The sequence below is a fragment of the Microtus oregoni genome, unplaced genomic scaffold (genome assembly GCF_018167655.1).
Source record: "Microtus oregoni isolate MIOR12 unplaced genomic scaffold, Mior012 000004F_ref0000308, whole genome shotgun sequence".
Taxonomy (NCBI): domain Eukaryota; kingdom Metazoa; phylum Chordata; class Mammalia; order Rodentia; family Cricetidae; genus Microtus; species Microtus oregoni.
This window is the reverse complement of record NW_024543063.1, coordinates 22746085-22766673: the sequence shown is the minus strand read 5'-3', so window position 1 is coordinate 22766673 and position 20589 is coordinate 22746085. Positions and strand designations below refer to the sequence as shown.

General features: G+C 38.8%; 1 protein-coding gene across 4 annotated transcripts in view; it reads left to right on the top strand.

The window, feature by feature from the left end:
• The window catches only part of LOC121447007 (SPHK1 interactor, AKAP domain containing), a 153963-nt gene that overhangs the window by 53676 nt on the left and 79698 nt on the right, over window positions 1–20589 (top strand). For all 4 annotated transcript variants that reach the window (XM_041649980.1, XM_041649982.1, XM_041649981.1 and 1 more), the window contains one exon: window positions 4447–4554. In XM_041649980.1, the coding sequence (XP_041505914.1) occupies window positions 4447–4554 (108 nt within the window). The remainder of the gene's footprint in view (window positions 1–4446; window positions 4555–20589) is intronic.

Sequence of the window (20589 nt, the reverse complement as noted above, 5' to 3'; positions counted from 1 at the left end):
GAATTAAAGGTGTGTGCCACCACCATCTTGTTGGACTACTAAACTATATGGGAAAGGAATTATGGATGTGAAAGGGATGATTACGTGATGCTTTTTACAAGGGTGGTGTTTTCTCAGATTGTCTGATGTAACAGTTTTGCCCAGGGAAACTGGGGCCAGAAGCTAGGAGGAAACAGGAGTTAGCTGACAGAGAATCAGAACTGGAACGCAATTTTCAAATCACCCAGACTAAAGTCCTTAAATTAGGACAGATAACTCAAACACGAGATGCAAGAGATCACAAACATACAAAGATTACGGCTTGAGTCAAGGCCTTGCTATCTCAGGGACTGCTGTATTGTTCCTTCTATGCTAATCAAATTCTTGGCCCCTGTGATCAAGGACAAAGAAAACAATAACTTTTAAAGGATGGCTACTATTGGTTGGGTATTTCAGAAACTGTTTTGTGCCTTGAACATACATTAGCTTTCACATCCGACCCCAAAAGTCTAGAGGTTTAATTCAAATAATATGTGAGAAATTTTATCTCAGAGTTCCCAGTGTAGTATCATTTTGTTAATTAGTATTTTCAAGTAATTCTAATCAAGCTAGGCAAATGGCGCAGTGATTTAAAAAGCTTGACTCACAAGCATACAGATTATAGTTCAGATTCCCAGCACCTGTATAAATGGTAGGGGTGTGGGACATCCTGTAATTTTAGCTTCAGGTGATAGAGGCAGAACATCCACAGAAAAGCTGGCTGCTGAGGCTAGCCACATTGGTGATCTCCGGGTTTGATTGAGAGTCCCTATCTCAATGAAGGGTAATCAAGAATCCCTGACATCAATCTTGGGCCTCCATATTTATATGTACCCATGTGCACAGATACATACACAGTCCTGTGAACACACATGTAAAAAATGTATGCATATATAAACACACACACACGGAGAAAAAAAGAAAAAAAGCAATTCCTAAGCACGAGTAACAGTCTGGTTATGTTCACATCAGACAGCCCCTTCCTCAGCTGTAGGAATTACAAGGAGGCAGGTGGCCAAGCGTCAAGCTGACTTTTATCACTCTCCATCTACCATTAAGAGAGTGTGGCAAGTTTGAACACCCAATAAGAGCCAAGTGAACTGCAATTCAACAACCCCTACTCCTCAGGCTGACCAATAGTTGGAAGATCAGTCAAATGCTGTTGTGACAATTGAAACATTTTGCTGGGACCGCAACACTATTTGACTTTTGTGAGTCAGATTCTAGACAAGGTCCACAGCCTAATTTTTGAAGAATGAGCTCTGAGATGGTGAAGAGCTGATTCTGATTAGAATGTTTATTGAGCTGCACTGTAAAGTCGGATTAGCCAGCGTATTCATCTGGCACCTGTAGTTCAAGCTCTGATGATCCTAGGATGCAGAATTAATGAGTTCTTTTGTTTCAGTGATGGCCTTCCAAATCCCGAAGATCAAAGAAAGGCCAGGGACAAGCATGTGGCACCAGTTGCCTAATGATAACTCAAGTAGGCTTCAAACCGTGCCGCCTATGAGGAATTACAATGTCATATTATCACTAAGTGGATTAATTCAGTTATATCATTTATACCACATAATTTTCTGCTTCTTTAAGGAAAATGTTACCCAGAAATTTTAGTGAGGAGAATCTGACCTTAAATTAAAGTACATACATAAAATGGACTTTTACTTAGAAATATTGGACTATAATGAATGTTTTGGAACTTTAGATCAGACCATTTGGGAAGTCTTGAAGACAGCTATAATCAAAGAATTGATACTTTCAAAACTAAATCCAAGGTCAAGTCTGAACCATGAGGAAACAAACCCTAAACCACCAAATCATCTGAGCCTCTAGGTCTTTATTATCAAAATCATAAATTCTCCGAAGACCTTTGTCTAGTAAATAGTAACATTGAAACAATTATTGGGTGAATGTTAATAGCTCTATTCTCAGAATTTTCTAGCCCTACACACAATACTGGCTATCACTAACAATACTACAACATTTATAATAAATTACACCTCAGTCCAGATATTTATGAAAAAAAATTGCCTTCAAATATCTGAAAGCACTTCATTTTCTTGATTTTAGGGAAAAATCTTTCAAATCTCTATTATTGTTTATAGTTCCTTTAAAATCATAGATAATCCATGTTCTGAGAGAAGAACCCATCTCTTGAATGGCTTAAACACAGCTCCTCAGTCTCCACCTCCTACCCCTTCCACCTATATGTGCTCCCACCACAGTTCCGCAATGAACCCCACCCTGTTCCCACCATAGTTCCTCAGTGCCCCGCTCCTCTTCCCACCACAGCTCCACAATGAATCCCTCCCTGTTCCCACCACAGCTCCTCACTGCTTCCTCCTTGTTCCCACCACAGTTCCTCAGTGACCCCTCTCTGTTCCCACCACAGCTCCTCAGTGACCCCTCTCTGTTCCCACCACAGCTCCTCAGTGGCCCCTCCCCATTCTCACCACAGCTCCTCAGTGGCCCCCCTTCCTGTTCCCCCCATGGCTCCTCAGTGACCCCTCCCTGTTCCCATCATGGCTCGTCAGTGGCCCCCTCCCTGTTCCCACCACATGCTTTTTTTATCCCTCATCTTAGGTTCAGAACCTGAAAATCAGTTGAAATCACTTGGCCCACCTGTCCTGCTATTAATGACTAAACTCACATCCAAACAAGGTTTCCAAAATCACTTTTGTATCTGGAAATAAAAGTGAATAGCAGTTTTATGCAAGGGCATAGATTCAGAGATTTAGAAGCCCTTTTATTTTAATTAAAGTTAATCCATGTTCTTGACTTTTTAACATAAATTTTAATGATGTGATCAAAAGAACTTAAAATTCTTTTGGCATTTACAATAGTTTAGGTTTGTTTTCTCTTCTTTTTTTTTGGAGTTTTCATTTTCCTCTGTTTTGTTTCCTTGGGATGTATTATTGTACATGTGTGTGCACAAATGTGTGCAGGTCCCCATGCGCACATACACATGGAGGCCATAAGAGAACTCAGGTGTCGTTCCTCAGGTGCCAGCTTCCCTTCAGGCAGCCTGGCTTTTCTGTGTGGGTTCTGGGGATGACCTCAGGAGTTCGCACTTGTATGGCAAGCACTCTCCCAACAGAGCTATTTTTTTAACACCTGCTTCCTTATGTTTATCATGATTATTTGTAAAACGTTAAACACTCAATAACATATTTATTAATTAAATACATATGATTTCCAAAGCATAATAAAATTTTTGGGCAAGGAGAATATGAACTTATTTTGAATGGTTATGAATCTCTTCAACTTTTGACTTAAAAGGCAACTGTTCTCTTCTTAGAGCTTCTGCATTCAATTCTCTGGGCCACCACAGGTCACATTTTTTCTAGAAACCTAGATGAATACTCAAAGATAATGGACATTAAAACAGTAAATGGTATCTATGTAAGTGCTATTAGGTAGGATCTCTCTGAGGGGCGGGGTAAGAAGCTAGTCCCACTGTCAGATTTAGTTTACAGAAATAGCAGCAAGTTCACCATTCAATCAGCTGCTCACATACAAATTATCTCTTTATTTCAAAGTAAAGATGGAGATTTTCTATCTTTAGGTAACAATATTGAAAGATCACACATCTGGGGCAAAAATGCTTTAGAAAACAGCTTCAGAATTTGTGTTAACTCTTCTAAAACAAAATTAACTTATACACAGATAAGGGAAGGTTATAACCACAAATTAACAGACATTCACCTTGAAAGAGAGCCATGATAACACTGGAAGTCATATTCAAAATTGGGTCATTTGGTTATTTAAGAAACTGTATCTTCAAACTCTTTGGCTCTGAGAAATTCTTTCTGCCTTTGCCTTGAAACCCACAGCTTTGTTGATATGTGTGCTTAATTTCCTCTTATTTTGGTTTACCACTGCTAAGGGGAAAAATGGTTTTGACTAATGTAGCTGTATTATTACTACTATTTTTAACAGCCTGGTACCTTAGATGTTCTAGAAGAATTGTACCCTATTTCATATCTATGTTAATGCAATCAAAGGAATAAAGAATAGGCAATGCACTGAAAATGAAAACATGAATTTTTAAAATCAAAAAATTCAAATCTGTAAGAGAACATTAACTATACATGAAACTTCTATGCCCACCAACAGTTGGGCATCACCCCAAAACAATTATGCATTACAATTACATATTACACATAAGTCAAGCACACATTAGAGCTTTGGGTGTTAGATTTGACGAACAAAAAGGAGCATCAATACCACAGCAAGCTACCTCATGGCAGAACATTTTATACTTTCTAAGGTTGCTGTAATCCATCACGTTTCTCCCTCCTCTTCTCACCCAGCTGCTTGGAGGAAAGGGGGAAGAGAAAACACCTACAGGTTTCTCAGTAGAAAGCCGCTTGTTCAGATAGAACGCCTTGCTGAACAACACTGGAAGGCTTGTCTGTGTTCCCACAGGTTCTTCGCAGCAATAGCTTGCTGGAGTCCACGGACTACTGGCTGCAGAACCAGAGGACACCTTGCCAGATCGGGTTTGTGGACGAGGCGTCTGAAAACTGTGCTTCGGTAAGTGTGAGGAACCCTGTGGGGATTACTGTCTGATAATGCGGGAAACCGGGGCACAACCTGAGACAGAAACTTCACAGTGGACAATAACTTCTTAAATACAAGATTGGGAATGTGTCCTTTTGAAAATATGTGTGCAGCTCATGAGAACAGACAACACAGTAACAGACAGCTAGTGCTTCTACATCGATTCTTCATTTAAACAGAAGAAAGAATGCAGTCACTCCTGTGGAAAGGGAAAAATTAACTGCTGCCCGGGAAAATGACCCAGGCACCGATTCAGAAGTAGAGTTGGAGTATAGAAAGAAAAATCAAAAACTGGACAGCTCTCTTGGATTCTTTCAAGTATGTTTTATAACTCCTGTTATAAGGTGTTTTGTGATAGAAAATTGGGCAAGAATTTTCCAGCATTCTTATGAATAATTTTAAATCCTCCTCAGACTACGAAATAAATACATGAATTTTAGGGTGTTGAGCTATACTGTGCTACATGAAAAGCCCCTGTGAGGGGAGGAGTGTTCTTACAAATAAACTATACAGTATGTAGGGCTGAGACTGTTAGCACACTTTGTGGGTGTTGGTGGTGATCCTTCCTAAGGGCTACACCCCTCACTCTGATGAAGTCATCTAGCTCTTATGGGGTCATGTACACAGGCTGAGGAGTTTTTCCAAAGAGGGCAGAAACGTAATGCACCTCTTTTGACACCACCTCTGAGCTATTCCTGGGGGTTTGTCCTGTGCCGGAATATCTGTTTCAAAAGAAAAAAAAACAGAAACAAAAACAAACAGAAAGATGAAAACGGGATGTGATGAATTTGGATATGTGCTGAGCAGAGCAGACCTGGAAGGCAACGCACCACTTGGTGGAGTCTCACAGTACTCATGGCAGAGAGCGTCCCGACACCATTAAGCTGCTCTGTTCAGAAAGGGGAGCAGGACACAAAGCTCCACCCCTAACCAAGAAGCTCTTTGCAGTAGATACCTGTTTTCCCCAGTGTATATCAACCACACTCCTAGGCATACCCTGTGCCCAGCACAAAATGGACTCCAAGTGGAGGAGGGATAGCTTTGGTTTTGTTATTTTTGTCTTATTCTTTTTTTGTTTGTTCTGATTTTCATTTTTTGGTTGTGCATGAGTCAGAAACAGACAGAGAGAGTAAGAGGGGGGAGAACATGATGTTGGGTGGTAGGGAGGAATTAGAGGAGAAGGAAAATGAGAAAAATATATTGTATGAAAAATTAACAGGAAAAATGATTTTAAAATGTTACTATCTTTTGGGTAAAACTTCAGTATTAGTATCTGCTTATGGTGTGCATGGTGTTTGTATTCATGCGTGTGTGTGGTGTGTATGTGCTTTGTGTTCTGTATGTGATATATGTGTATATGGGGTATGTGTGGTGTGTATATCTTTTTGTGTGTCTATATATGTGTATATTGTGGTATATTGTGCTGTCTATGTGTGTGTGGTGTGTGTATCTAGGTGAATGTGTTGTGTGGTGTTCGTGCAATGTGTGTATTTGTGTGTGTATATGTATGTGTATGTGATATGGTATGTATATGAGGATTGGGCTTGTGCGTGTGGTGTGTATCTCTGTGTGTTGTCTGTGGTGTGTGCTGAGTGTGTAACTGTCTATGTGTGTGTCATGTGATGTGTGTATGTTGTATGGTGAATGTACCTGTGTGCGTGTGGTGTGTTCTGAGTGTGTGCTGTGTGTATGTGTATGTGTATGTGTAATGTATATATGTATCTGTATGTTATAGATCTATACATGTAAAGGTATATCTTAGAGAGCAACATCATCCCATCCATTATTGCTCTCCATGTTATCTTTTGAAGCAGGGACTCTCACTGAGCTCAGCCCTCACTGACTGGCAGGGCTGGTTGACCAGAGAGCTCCGCCTGCCTCATCCCTCTCCACCATCCCCTTCTTCTTTTCCTGAGGTTACAGATGCATACAACCATGCCCATTTTATGTTAGTGTCAGGGATTCAAGCTCAGGTCTTCATGATTGAAAGGCAGTCATTTTACTGACTGAGTCATCTCCCTAGCCCTAAACATTTAGTACTTTTTAATCTCTTGTCCACAAATCTATTTGCTGGCCTAATTTTCATTTCAGAAAAATAAGGAAGATTAAGTAGCAAATAATCCTATAGTAATGCCTTCTTTCCAAATTCAATTCTTGAGCTAGAAAATCCAGGCACTAGTAATGTGTATACTCTATTATACCACTGCAAGTAGCAAAAGACAACCTGTTATCAGTAGCTTATACTTTAGCCAAAGTTATCAACAAAATAATTTCTACATTGTTGTCTTCCACTTGGCAAACATGTGAAAGTTGGACTACAGAAAGTAGTGAAGAGCAGAGGTCTTCTCTACACTCTCTATTTGGGATCAGAATAGCAGGTCTACAATTTGAAGCACTGAGTTCCATAGCCAAGGGGACTTCCTGTGTGCAAACATTCCTATCAATCATCAAGCTGCACTTAGAATACAGGGCTTCCTTCTTTGTTCCTTTCAGGTGTTTGATGACATCAATAAGGTTTACTTGATTCATCCTGTTATCCTGGTTCTTGCTACTCTTTCTAAATGGTAAAAATCTAAACAGAAGTAAAGATACATTAGAGTATTTGTTCCAGATGCTGTTTGGTGATTTGTAATGACTGAAACTAATATAAATTTAAATATTAAAAATCAAAAATAAATTTCAAGATTCCCTACAGAAAACCAGTTTCTTTAGCTAATCCATTCTAATCCTAGTCCTTTTCTTAATTTCCAAATTCTTTCTCTTTTAGCTTGGTGAGGTTTCTAGGGCAGGGAGAAGAATCATGTGAGACCAGGGTTCTATATTTCTGGGAGACACTCAGATCTAAAGGTGAACTATGGTAAACTATGGACATGCAGGGCCAGAAGAAGGAAGTTCTAATAAAACAACCATGTGATGGGACCAAGTATTCAAGAGAAAGTATTAAGCTCATTTTTCAAAACCTTTCTAAGTATAGCCGGATAAGAACACTCTCAGCTACTAAGAGAAACAACAAAGAAGGGTCATGACTTGAGGGTTGCCCGTACCATATAAAAAAACTTATTAAAGAAAATATAAAAATTAATTTTCTCACAACTCCATGAAAGTGTAATGTAAATACAAGCAAGTATGGTGGTTATGCCTGTAACCCCAAAACTCGGGAAACTAAAGCAGGAGGATTATCAAGTCCTGCTAGTCAATCTAGTCTGTCTCAAATGCCTCCCTGTAGGGGGGAGAGGTGTAATTTAAAGGATGACAAAAATAGTATGGTTCAAAATAATTCCTTCATTAAAATTTAATTTTAAAAAATCAGCATTATGAAATTATCCCAGCTTTAAAGTATTTACAGATAATCCTAGCAGACCCCAGGGAACCTGTAGGGAGGCTGAATTTGCTCTGTTGTCTCTTATGGAAGGAAGACCCAACACTAAATGAACTGCTCTTTTGACTCTTTCTTTTGCACTTCAATTAGCAACTAATTTTATACCTAGAATAGGTTGATTTGTGTCACTTGATTTTTTTTATTTGCTTTTGGTTTTGTTTTGAGGAAGGGCCTCAGACGTGGAAATTAATGGTGTTCTGTGTCCACATATCACAAAGATTTTGTTTCCAAAAAGGAAACTACAAGGTTTATTTCTTCAGGAAGCAAGTTTATATGTCCCACAGTTAACAAGAAGACTCTGATCCTGTTCCCTTGCTGTGACAAGCATCATGAACAAAAGTAAAGAAGCAGGAAAAGCATTCATTTCAGCTTACTCACTGAGGTCATGGGACCACCATTGAGGGAAGTCATGGCAGGAAGTCAAGGTAGGAAACTGGAGACAAGAACCATGGAGGAATGCTGCTCATTAGATAATACAGTTCTCAACCACCTGCCTAAGAATGATACCACCCATCCGAGGCTGGGGCCTCCTGAATCAATCAGCCTAGAAATCCCCCATAGATATGCCTGCAGACCAAACAGTCTAAGCAAGTCCTTAATCCAGATGACTCCAAGGTTGATGATTTAGATTAACAAGGACAGAATCTCAGTGAAGAACAGTGTGAAGTGGTCAGAAACATGATAGCCCCTCTCCTCCCAAACAGGAGACAGAGACTGGAAAGCCTCTTGAGGTGACCACCAAGTTTTCCGAAAGTATCAAGTATGAAAAAATCCTCTATTTCCTAAACAGAGCTTCATATATCATGTAATGTCATTATATTCTCTTTTCAAATTGCCATTCTAAAAATAAAAATAAAAAATTCATGAATTTGCTAGTTTTTGTCTTCCTTTCTTTCTTTCTTTCTTTTTTTTTTTTTTGATTTGTTTCAGGACAATGGAACTGAAAATCTACTTCCAAAACTCAACAGCATGACACTATCATAGTACAGATTTTTAAAATTATTTATAGGAACTATACATACATTATTTTTGAAATTTTTAATTGAAAGCAAAATAAGTCTTTATTGAATTTTGCTACATACTAGAATTTTATTTTTAATTTTTAAGGAATCATTTTTGTTATAAGAGGCTGCTTGTTGGTTCCTGGATGCTCAGTCCCGAAATAATCACACAGAAACTATATTATTTAAACTACTGTTTGGCCCATTAGCTCTAGTTTCTTATTTGCTAATTCTTACATTTTAATTTACCCATGTCTATTAATCTGTGCATCACCATGAGGTCGTGGCCTACCAGCAAAGTTTCAGTGTGTCTGTCTCCAGTGGTGGCTTCATGGCTTCTCCATGATTCCACTTTCCTTCTCCCAGCATTCAGTTTAGTTTTCCCTGCCTACCTCTATTCCCTGTGCAGGCCCAATACAGTTTCTTTATTAACCAATGGTATTCACAGCATACAGAGGGGAATCCCATGTCACATATTAATACATCAACAACATTACCTTAGCCTTTTGTGTTGTTTCTATTCCTGGTTTATCTTAGTTAGGGTTTCTGTAGCTGTGATGAAACACCATGAACAAAATAACTTGGGGAGATGCTTATTTGGCTTATTCTTCCACATGTTCATCATTGAGAGAAGTCAGGACAGAAAGTCAAACAGGGCGGGGACCTGTTTGCAGGAGCTGATGCAGAGGCCATGGTGAGGTGCTACTTACTGGCATGGCCATTCATGGCTTTCTTATAGAGCCCAGGACCACCTGTCTAGGGATAGCCCCATCCACAATGGGCTGTTCCCTCCCCTATAATCACTAATTTAGAGTGCCGTAAAGGCTTGCCTACAGTCAGATCTTATGGAGGCATTTTCTCAACTAATGCTCCTTCTCTAATGACTCTAGCTTGTGTCAAGTTGAAATAAAATTAGCCAGCAAAGAGTTACTCACAGATGTGTCTCATTTTGATCATTTTACGACAGACATTATATACATTTCTATCGAAAAATCATAGTATCTAAAAATTGTATTTGTCTTAAATATTTAAATGTATGGATGGAGATTTGAAGTGGCCTTCATCATTCCATGAAAGGACGCCATTGCAAAGGTGAGATTTCATAGCTGTCCTATAGATCTGCCTTCTATAGCAATGGCAAAAATAACAAAATCTGCAATGGCTGGCCTTTACTTCCAATCATTTCTTTAAATGTATTCATACTCTCTCAGGAGAGTTTAAAAAATGTTGAGAGATAGAGTTCACATGAAAAGATTTCCTTCAAAAGATCTAGACTTGGATGCACAAGGAACCAAGTAACTACAGAACTAAGAGGGATATTTGTAGGCATCGTGTCTAGATATATGACAACTTCTAAATCATATTTTAGTTTCTTTTTCAAAAAGGCAAGCTAGAAACACAATTTTTCATTAATTTTATACTGATAGACACAAGGCAAGAACAAAGACACAAGCTTCCAATTTTCTCAAATATTACGAACTTTGTGGCTCGCTGTTTTCTTCATGATGAGTTCTTGTGTGACTAACATCATACAAGTTGTGAACTGTTTTAGGATGAATTACAAAGACAACGTCCTTTATTTCTCTCTTCTTTGGTATGGAGCATGAAGACTTAAAACCAGGATTTAACTTAGGTCTGCAGAAACCTTGTTATAGTTTTATTACACTTTGAATGTAGAAAGTTCCCCAAAGAATCACTTATGGTTCCCAAAGGTGGGGCTCTTAGCAGGTAGTAGAGACATTAGGAGATGGGGCCTGTTTGGAAGATCACTGGAGGCACAGCCTGGAGGGGCATACTTATTCTCTCCTCTCCCTCTTCCTTCCTCCTCTCCTTCATTCTTTCCTCCCTTTCTCCTCTCCTCTCCCCTCCTGTTCCTCTTCCTTTTCTCTTCTTCACTCCCTCTTTATCTAAGGATTAGACTTTCCCTTCTCCCTCGCCTTCTCCTCTCCACCTCTTCCTTTTTCTCTTTTTCTCCTAATTCATCACCTCCTTTCTTCCTCTCTCTCTCTCTCTCTCTCTCTCTCTCTCTCTCTCTTTATCCTTTTCTCCACACACACTGCCCTCCTTTTCCCTGACTACTTGACTATAGGGCCTTCATCTAGAAATAATAATGTCAAATGGCCACTTCTGCTGAAAATCTAAGGCAAAATCAATCTTTCTGACACTTGAAGCTATTTTGTCACGTACTTTGATACAAAGAGGAAAAGCTGATTGGCACAGCCAAATTCAGTTCCAATGCACAACAGCATTCCCTTGTTACTAAAGAATTTCAAATAAAAGCAAGCAACACCACAGAAAAGCCAAACCACCAAATGTCAGTGAAGGATGGCAGAGTAAAGCAAAGCCCCCATGCTGAAGTAGAGGTGTTTGCTTTAAGAAGAATCTTACTCAGGCTGGAGGGTTGGTTCAGCTGACAGCAAGCTCTCAGTTCTCACCCATGGGGGGGAATGTTTTCTAGACACATTCTTCTTCCTTCCATCTGGTGTATTTCCAGGGGTTTTAATACTCAGGCCCTTCAATGAGACCAGAAGAAAGAATTCTCTTGGAAGGTTTGCTTCTAAATCCAGTTCCCAGAGTAGATAAAATGAGTTTAGTCCTATTATCTGTCTGTGTGGCCTGCCCTTTTCCTGTGAATCTGCCCCCTCAGGAAATTTAAAATTCAAATTCCCAGAAGAGGCATTTCAAATCTTAGATAAATAAAATGTCCACTAAACCTGAATGGAAGCCAAAGAGTTAGGAAAGCCACTTTATTGTGAAACATAATCATAAAGGCTTATATATTTTTATGAACCAGTCTTTTAAAGACTATTTAAGCACCTGGGAATAAGGACTCCCTATGTAATTTTATATTAAATGTAGGTTGTAGACTACATTGGACAAACAAGTCAAAATACCCAGTGTATCATAGGAAATGCACAGCTAAGAGTATATTTTACTTTAGATTTTCATTAGAAATATATATTGTGGATGCTTTAGCCATGGAGAAGGTAGGTGAATAACAAGTTGAGATGATAGAAATGTTCATTTATTGTAGTATCCTAATGGTTCTAACATGCATGTGTTTCCTAAAAGGTTTTGTATTCCTTAAATAAATTGATACAAAAGCAATAAATTAAGCACAGCAAATTAATGCAAAGAAAGCACAATAGTAAAAAAAAAAAAGAACAAAAGCTTTAAAATTGTATGTATATATTAAGTAATATGGTTGAAGGATAGGAGTCAAAAATCTTTACACTGATTTTTTTGACTTGAGCTCCTGGACCATGGGTAGTGTCATTTACTAGATGAGGGAACAAGGGATGGCAGAATGAGCACGGGAGAAAGGAAGAGTAGGCATTGGAAGATGGGGGATGGTTGACTATTATATAGCCATTCAAGTAAAGATGATAGGCAGGTTTCTGGATTTAGAAACTGGAGATCTTGGCAAGATCAAGGATAGAGGTTAAGATTTAAATGTCATCAAAGGATCTTGGAGAACAGGTATCCATGCAGCCAGTGAATAATGAAAAGAGAAAGGAGCACTTTGCACGGAGCCTGGGACACTGAGAATGCATGCATGGCTGATGATCTGAATGTCATAGGATCCTAGACATAGCAAAAAAAAATTATTACTTTAGTCTGCAAGCATGAATTTTGAATGCATAAAATATTTTAAAAATCTCAATATGTGGTTGGATGAGTAGATCTTGGTGTGCTTATGAAGCCTGAGTGTTTACATCATTTATCAACTATTTTTAATTCATTCTGGTGGAACACATTGTTAAAATATCTCAAAATAGCGACATGTTTCAAACATTCAACATCTCCTTCCATTAAGGCAATTTTCCTCTGAGGAAAAAACCTATTATTAACCAAGAAAAGACAGCAATAATAAATAATTATTCTCATTAAAAGACCTCTAACACCTGAAGGGTACAACTACATAATTTTCTAGTTCCTTTTTAGAATTGTTTGCATCAACCTGTCTTTTGTATTCAGTTATTCTGATATCTTAGAGGGGAAGGTGAGAATGAATAGCTCATGTTTTTAATCTTATATACTCAAGGTTGAAAAATACAAATATAAGGAAAAGATCTTGCTAATGAGGAGAGAAAGGTGTCTCTTTTGTGATCTGTGTTCCCAGGAGTATTAGTTACTTTTTTTTCATTTTTGACAATGTCACGGGTTTGCTGTAGAGGTTAATAAAGAAATGAGAACACACTAAATATAGAAGTAGAATTTCTGTTCTTCAATATCAGTTACTATATTCTCTAATAGACCAGAGACAGCCCTCTATACACATGCCTATGGTGTGTGTGAGGCCCATAGGATGTAATTGGACCATCTGGAAGCATTGTATATACTTTGCAGTAGCTGAATAGGGTGAGAGAGAAGTTTCCTGTTATGTTCGGTTTTAACACAATCATTAAGTAGAGAGCCTAAGTCAGCCAGCTCACTAGAGCAAGTTTACTGGGCATCCATGAGCAATGTCTTATAAACCAAAATCTTCACCTCTGGTATTGTTTAAGCAGTGGGGTAAGTAACTCTTTGTTCCAAGGGGCTGTCCTGTGCACGGTAACACATTCAGCATCTTCACTGGTCTCTACCCATTAGGTCCCAGGAGTAACACAGCTCCAAGCTGGGACAAATAAAACTATCTTGAGCCTTAAATCATCCTCTGGATGTATTGAAAAGATGGAAAATGGTGAACAGGAGACACCACAAATTACATCTAGCTGGGACACATTTGTCTAAATTTCCTGAATCTTTAACCATTAAATCAACCATTAAATCACCTGAATCTGTGTTTTAACTCCACATTATACACCAAACAATGGTAAGTGTGGAAGGAAACCACTCATCTCCAATGGACTCTAGCCCACCTGGCTCTGTAATCAAAAGCTCCCAGAGGAGGAAGTAAAAGGAAAGGTCCATGAGACGTCAAGACCAATGTAAAGTACATGTAGAAAGTAAAGGTTAGTTCATTGCTACTGCCTTTGCCACAACAGAATCCAGCATCACTGGAGCATTGTAATTTCTATACATTTCTAGACAATGATACATTTTGTTCTTTACCTGCTGTCATTTACAAGATGAAATACATTTATATAATAGTATTCTGAAAGCCATAAAAAAGAAAGTACCCTAATCTGGTAAGGGACAATTGTCTATATTCTGTCAATTATGTTTTAAATAAACGCTAATTGGCCAGTAGCCAGGCAGGAAGTATAGGTGGGACAACCAGACAGGAAGTAGAGGTGGGTCAATGAGAACAGGAGAATTCTGGGAAGAGGGAAGCTCCCTCTGCAGTCCAGTTCAGACACAGAAGAAGCAAGTGGTGACTATGCCACTGGAAAAGGTACTGAGCCATGTGGCTAACACAGATAATAATAATGGGCTAATGTAACTTATAAGAGTTAATAAGAAGCCTGAGCTAATGAGCCAATCAGTTTATGATTAATGTAGACCTCTGTGTGATTTCTTTGGGACTTAACATCTGCAGGAACCAGGCAGGACAGAAACCTCCAACAACACTAATCTTACTATCTAATGGACCTACTACTGCTGGCAATCAGGCTGCTTCTTGCCCCACTTTCCTGTAGAAGTTACAGCAATGAGCAACCATGATGATGCATCCTGTCTTCAAGTAGCAACGTCAGACCTTCAAAGTTCCAAAAAGGAGTCAGAAACTGTTCATTTTAGTTCCCATATAAAAAATATTAAATTTCAAAATATTTTCCAGGCCTATAGTTTTCATGTAACATTGTATAACCAAAACAGCTGGTGGGACTCCAGTTTCTGACTTATGTCATTTCACAATGTGCTGCTATGCAATCATACAAATGTTTTCCAGTTTAAAAAAAATGCTATGTCTGGGACCAGTTAAGTTGCCAAGATTCCCTTTCTTGTCTCTTCGTTTGACTTATCCAAATTGGTACCTCTCTTCATCCAGACTGCCTCTTCTAAGTACCCTCACTTTCAGAGGATGTTATAGAAAACAGTTCAGCATAACATAGACAATAGATGGCAGTGGACATCGATTATTCCAATTTACTTCTTTTATCCATAACTATTTGTATTACATGCACATATGTACATCATATACGTATGTACCCCTATTGAAGCCTTGGTTATGGTAAGTAAATAGTACCCTTCATGAAGACTCAACCAAGGAAGAATGATGTAAAATTTAAAAAGGTGTCAACTGAAAGTATTTATACCCAAGTATCTGGAGACCCTCTGCATCTCTTTATCACATTTTGTTTTCCAAGTAGTCCTGTCCCCATTTACTTCCCTGATGCCAGTTTCATTAGAACGCTATCACTCAGATGTCCTTTTTCCATAGTCTAGATGACCTTGCTATCTACTTGCTATCACATAAACCCATGGTCTGGACTACCTTGTTACCTACTTGCTGTCATATAAACTGCCCCCGACTGTTGAGTTCAGTACATTTTCTGCATTCATCCGAAATAGTCATTTTAACTTTTAAGGATTACTCAGTCAAGTAAGGAGAAACTTTTTTCATTCATGTTTTCAGGTTAATTACTGAAAACTACAATTTCCAGAACTTTTTCATTTGCTGGGAATTGTCAGCGGATTACTTGAATATCTCACTCCTTCAAAATCGCTATTATCTTTAAAAACCCAAAAATGGACAGCATTTCTAATAAAAAAACACTAATCAGTGATAAATTTTTCAGCATTGTATATATTTCTCCTTTACCTTCTAAATAAAAATGTTTCTCCAACTTTTCGGAAGGAAAATAACAAAACCACTTGCTTTGAACTCATCTTCCTGTCAAGACACCTATCCTGTAAAAACATTCTTCACATACTGACACATCTTCCTCACCATTTTGTTGAAGTTATCCTGATGTGTGTCACTACGTCAAAGGCATGACATGTTGTCATTGCTTTGGCATAGGCACCTGAAATTTCTCTCATACCCACACTTCAGATTCTATGGCTTCAAAAACAACATTCTCTCATTCAAATCTCTCTCTTGCCTCTAGAATTATTCCTTTGTAAGCTTCAATTTGAACTTTTGTCCCTTCCCACCCTACAACCCAGCACGTGGTTTCGTGCTTTCCTAACATCTGTCTGAAAGACTGATCATTTCTCATTTGATGTGTTCTTTATGCCTATTTTCTCCACACCTCCTGATGTCAGCCCTGTGTGTGCACTTATGGCCACAATCTGTACACTACAGGAATATTACCAAGTACACATTAGATACACCCATGTAAACACCCCAGATTTAACACAACTGAAGAGAAATATCCAAATGAACATAAACTATGGCTTGCATGGGCCTCTTTCTCAGAGCAATACCCAACTTTTTTTCATTTCTGAAAGCTTTGTAATCTACTCAGTTTCTCCAGTCACAATCCAAAGAGTCATAGTCATATTACTCTTCTCTTGTTCAGTTTCTCATTGACCTAAACTGGCTAGGAAAGCTATTTTTACTTTTAACTTCTGTTTATGACCTTTCAACCTAATTGTAATATGTAAGAATTAAAAGCAAACGGGAAAAAGCAATAAGATACCAACCAGTTCCAGATATTTTTTCCTCTTGAGTTATGCTAAAGAAGCTAATTACTAGATTTGATTTTCCTTTGTTACATATAATTATATCCTCAGTTCCCCCCTGCTAGCTCTACATCACTCAATCCCTCTAGAGTCTGATGAGTTAGATTAGCACCTAACTCAGGTCCCGGACTCTGGATTTTAACTGAATGGTTATTAATTCTAAAGGGATTGATTTGTTATATTTATCCTAAATTCTGCCATGCAGAAAGCCAGGGTAACAAGAAAAGACTTTGTTTATTTCCCAGAGGCTGGTGGTAAGTGAGTTCGATTACAAGAATTTGTGTTAAGAAGTCAGGAATGAGGATGGAGAGTTAGCTTGGCAATTAAGAGCACTGGCTGCTAATGTTGAAGACCCTGATCCAGTTCCTAGCACCCACAAAGTAGCTCACAACCATCTATAACTCCAAGACCAAGATAGTCGATGCCTTCCTCTGGCCTCTGCAGGCACCAGGCACATATATGGTGCGCATACATACATGCAAACAAACACTCGTATGCATAAAACAAAAATAAATTAAAGGCATGGTATCTTTATAAAAGTGTATATCTGTTTATAAAAACACATGCCATGGCTCACATGAGGAGGTTGGAGGATAACTTGAATGCATTTGTTATCTCCTCCTAAAATATGCATCCCAGGGATTTTGCTCAGGGCATCAGGCTTGGCAATAGGTATCTCTCTAGAATGAGTCTTCACCTCACTTCGTAGTTGACATATAATCCCAACACTAAGGATGCAGAGAGGTGGCTCTCTGAGGTCACTGGCTAGCCAGGCTAGCCTAACCTAATGGGCAATCTCTGGGCCACTGAGAAACCCTGTCTTAACAAGAAATAAGCATTCCTAATGCCTGAGGTTGTCCTGTGGCCTCTGCATCATTCATACACATACATAATAATATGTAGATGCACAAATATGTACCTATACATGCAAGAACACACACACACACACACGGGGAGAGAGAATCAGAAGTTTCTAGATATTTAGCTTTTGGATTAAATTCTATCCGTTTAAGAATGTCAACATTTTTATAGCTGTGAACATGACTCCATTGGTAAAATAGTTGCCAGACCTTAGATTTGATCTGCAGCAACGCTTCAGGTGAACATATAGAAGATACAGAAGTGAGAGGATTGGAGGTACAAGTTCAAGTTTGTCGGTGCTGCCTAGCAACTTAGAAGCAGCATGGAATGATTGTGACAAGAGCAAGAGCGACAGCCTGAGATGGGGTTGGGCAAACTCCCAGATCATATCCACAGTTGGAAACTGCAATTAAAATCTAGTATGCCTCTGCCATCTATCCAAAAATACATTACTCTCAGTCCTCTCAGAACTCATACCTGAGCTCATCCAGCTGGCATGAAGTGCAACTTAATGATATGCAAACATTTTTTTTATATATCTGGGAGATGTATAAAATATATGCAAACCAGATGACTGCATCTTAAGAAACTCACAGTTACATTTTAAGTACTTTAGCATGGTATAGAAGAATACATGGGACAGAAAAGGGGTGTAAAACTAAAGTTGGGAGTTGGGAGTAAAGAGAGATGCTACACCTTTGATATCTCATGGTTGCATAAACAAGTACTAACCAATAACATGAACAGACATGTTAACATGGAAGGAGGAAAATCTCAAAGACCCCACCCCTGGACAAAGAACCACAGGCAACTAAGAAATGCTGAGAAAAGGAGGAGTTTTGCCCAGGGATTAGACCTCTAATTTGTCATTCAATTCTGAGTGGTAATACTCACTTATACATATGCATATATATATATATATATATGTGTGTGTGTGTGTGTGTGTGTGTGTGTGTGTGTGTGTGTAACAATAATAATCAAAGAAAGGAGAACTGTATTTGAGAGAAAATAGGAGCCATGGAAGGGATTAGGGGAGAAAATAATGTAATTACTTTTGCCTACATACTGTGTTTTCTGGTTTTGTGTTTTATGGTATCTCTATGTGTTTGAGTGTATGTGTCTCTGCATTTATATATGTTCTTTGTGCTTTTTCTTTGGCTCTTTTTTTTACCTGTTTGTGTGTTTTGAACTATTCTGATTTGTTTGTTTTTATTTTATCTTATTTGTTTACCTAGATGCCTGTTTGTTATCCAATGAGAGAGAGCAAGAAAGGGTGTAGGTGTAGGGTACTTAGAAGGTGGGGAGGATTTGGAAGGGACTGAGGGACAGAAAAATCATTATTAGGACATAGTGTATAAAAAAAGCTATTTGCAAAAAAAGTCTGAAAATGACATTAAAGAAATAAATAACAGAGATTCCATCTAAAATGATTAATTTTAGATAATTTATTGAGAGTATCATGGAGTAGACTTTCCTCTAGGCACACTTTGTAAAATGTATAGGATTTAGAGACAGGGAAATTCAGGGCAGAAACAATGCCAAGCAGCGGGAATATTGGGAATAAAGTCTGAAACAGGAGAATGGGGAGTGCGGTAATTGTGGAGGGTAGGTGATGTGAATAGGAATGATTGTGAGGAAAGGCAGTTGGAAGGGAAGGCTGAGATCATCTGGTAATGACACCCTCCTCCACATAGCAATGGGCACAGATGATTCCTCTTGTTGGTGTCCCACCACATTTTCCATCATCCCCTCTAATCCAACACACATACAACAAGAAGTGCTTGCTGGATAACATTTGTAGCAAAGTCAAACACAACTTGCTTAGCCAACAGAGATACCATTTTCTACATGGCTGAATAGTTGGTATGCTCCATACCACTGTTTGCTCCTTTGGTCAGCGGGCAACTCAGTGGTCATTGACAGGGTTACAGGATTTGTCTGGAGCTCTTCAGCAGACTCCCTCTTACTTGTTCTCATGGCTTTGATACTTTTCTCTATGAATCCTCAGAGAAACACGATAATATTCTTAACATTACATCAATATCTACCCCACAAGATCTTTCAGAATGTCCCTAATATTGACTTATGGTTTTATTCCAAAGATAAACCAATGAGAGGGTCTCTGGGAAGCATCCAAACTTTGTGGTCCACAGGCAAATCATCTCCGAGCCAGCTTAAGCCAAGAAGATCTACTACATCTCCGATAACAGTGTTCATTGTGAGGTTCACTAGCCCCTGTGAAAACTTGGAAATATGGAGTGTGGGGGGGGTGTGTGTCCGTGCGCATGGGTGCAGACATATGTACATATGCAGAGATATGTCCTTCATCAGCTTTTCCATCTATCCCATGACCTTGACCTTTTATCAGTTTCTCCAATTTGTCTATTAACTTCACTAAGTACTAAAATTTATTTACCTGGAGAAATAGATAAACATTACAGTTTAAGGTTCTCCAAGTAAACTTGTAGACATTGGCTGGCAGTCATGAGGGTGCTGTCCACTGGTGCTCAGCTGGCTTATCTTGGTGTGGAAACTTTCTTCACGTGAGTTGGAAAGGATGTCATCAGCATCTAGCATTGCCTTCTCTCATGCCTAGGGTGGAGTCTTATAGGTAGGGTACATCACTATTGCTATCACTATCGCTATCAGATTCTGACCTTTGTGAATAACAACAATAGCATATTTGTTTAGTGTTTTAGAGTGTGTTAAACTCTGGTGACCTCTGGTGACATATAGGAAATGTCATTGGAAAGCCTGGAACACATGAAGCACACAGATACCCATGTATCGCTCCCACCAGAATGAGTAAGAGGACACAGAGGCAGGGATCCAAGGGTATGGTGTCTCAGTTTTAGATGAATCTGTTGAATAAATATTTGTCCATACTCTGTGTGACCTTTAAATAATTCCTTGAGAATTAAAATGTGTTTTTGATAATTTTGCTAACTTTTCTTGTTTTACTGGAGATTTGGTCTTCAGAGCCTCACACACTCCCTAAAAGACCTGGACCTTAGTCCTTTCTTATATTCTCAGCTCAGTTTGTCCCATCCCATATCCCCTGCATGGCCCTTGCAGGTAGACTTTGTTACTCAGAAGGATTTCTAATTAATAGCAGTTCCATGCCTTTAGCTAATAGCACCTTAATAACCTTTGACATTCAGCTGTGTTGAGGGTGCCGTGGAGACTATTTCATGA